This window comes from Mus pahari, chromosome 23 (genome assembly GCF_900095145.1).
Source record: "Mus pahari chromosome 23, PAHARI_EIJ_v1.1, whole genome shotgun sequence".
In the NCBI taxonomy this organism is placed as follows: Eukaryota; Metazoa; Chordata; class Mammalia; order Rodentia; family Muridae; genus Mus; species Mus pahari.
The window spans coordinates 14,594,295-14,595,838 of record NC_034612.1 but is presented as its reverse complement, the minus strand read 5'-3'; the positions used below and the strand labels follow the sequence as shown (position 1 = coordinate 14,595,838).

The 1,544-nt window shown below is 53.0% G+C and overlaps 1 protein-coding gene across 1 annotated transcript in view; it reads right to left on the bottom strand.

Annotated features, from left to right (window-relative positions):
- Atp6v0a2 (ATPase H+ transporting V0 subunit a2) overlaps positions 1–1,544 on the bottom strand; it is a 32,372-nt gene that overhangs the window by 8,604 nt on the left and 22,224 nt on the right. The window contains exons 13-14 of the mRNA XM_021222471.2: positions 1,338–1,428; positions 500–618 (exon numbers count right to left, since the gene is read on the bottom strand). Of these exons, the coding sequence (XP_021078130.1) occupies positions 500–618; positions 1,338–1,428 (210 nt within the window). The remainder of the gene's footprint in view (positions 1–499; positions 619–1,337; positions 1,429–1,544) is intronic.

Below are 1,544 nucleotides of genomic sequence, written 5' to 3'. Positions count from 1 at the left end.
AGGTCATTCCCCAGGATATACATGGTAGAGGAATGGGAAACTCTCCTGCACACTGCTGACAATTGATATTCACACAAGTGCACACACACACACACACACACACACACACACACACATGTGTAGGGGTGTGGGTGGGGAGAGCTGGCTCACTGAGGAAGAGCACTTGCCACCAAGCCTGATGACCTGAGTTCATTCCCCAGGGCCCACGCACAGTGGAGGGAGAGAGCCCACCCCAAAAGCTGTCCCCTGACCTCCACACGGACTGTGACATGCGGCATCTCCCTCCGTTCACCACGTGAAGGTAAAAGATATGTAAGTAAACAAATAACAAGAAAGAGAGAGCGTGAGGGCCAAAATCGTTTTTACAAGCGCAGATGTCAGCTGGGGGCTGGGCACACTGGTTCACACCCGCAACACCAATTCTTGGAGAGTGGAAGGGCACCGCCCTAAGTGGAGGGCAGCCACCAACATGAAAGCAAAAAACAAAACACGTACTTACAAGTGGTTAAATATTCCCAGAATGACACCAAAGGTCATGTGAAAAATTCCTAAAATCACAGACATTTTCATCTTGAAGGAGTTGAGGAAGGTGAGGCGATTTGTGGCCAGGTTCCAAATCTAAGGACAAAAAACCCAGAGCAATCTAAGCCCCCTCAGCCGCGCAGAGGGGCCCCTAAACAACAGGGTTTACAGGGGAAACAACACCTGTCTCTTCCGCTTCCCACTGACTTCCCTGAGCCAGGGCCTTGAGGGCAAGAGCAGGGAGCTTGCTAGATCCTGCTAGATCCTGCTAGATCTGGCTGCCGAGTGGGGCAGCTTACCATTCAGTGACTGCTGCTCACCTTCTGGATCCTGCTCAGACTGCAGACTTGATCTGAGTATACAAATGACACCTCTGGGCAGGACCGAGGACACCCGAGACTGTGGATCTGAGTAAGACCTGCCACACTGTGATCAGCCTCCCCCACACCTTCCCAGCCAACTCAACAGTGCTGAAGTCCACTTTCAGGACAACTCCTCAGAAAGTCTTCGGGACACTGGTCCAAAGCCTGGCCCTCAGCTTGTGCTTGCTGAACCCTCCCGTGGGCTAGGAGGAGCCTGGCACCCTAGGGCTGCCTCAGCCCCTCACTTTACTCTCTAGACCAAAGGCAATTCACACAGACCTGGTTGGTATCCACAAAGGACCACTTCTGCCGTAGGAAAGGACCCTAGAGAGCCTTACTGCTCTGTCGTCCTCTCCTGAGCTGACCTGGCCCCCAGGTGGCCGGTCACTGCACTGACTGCACTTACAGAGGGGCCCAGCACCTCCCCTCACACACGGGGAAAGAAGCACTCACAGGATCAATGCCGAAAGGGTAGGGGCCTCGGAAAACTCCAGGGATATTCGGGTCCAGCTGCAAAGTCCTGCTGTGCCTGATGGTGCTGTCACTGAAACAGAGGGTAGAGCGGTGTAGTGGCTATTCCTGGTTGTCAACTTGACTATATTTGAAATGAATTACAATCCAGAATTGGAAGGCTCACCAGTGAACCTAATCTGGAGACTG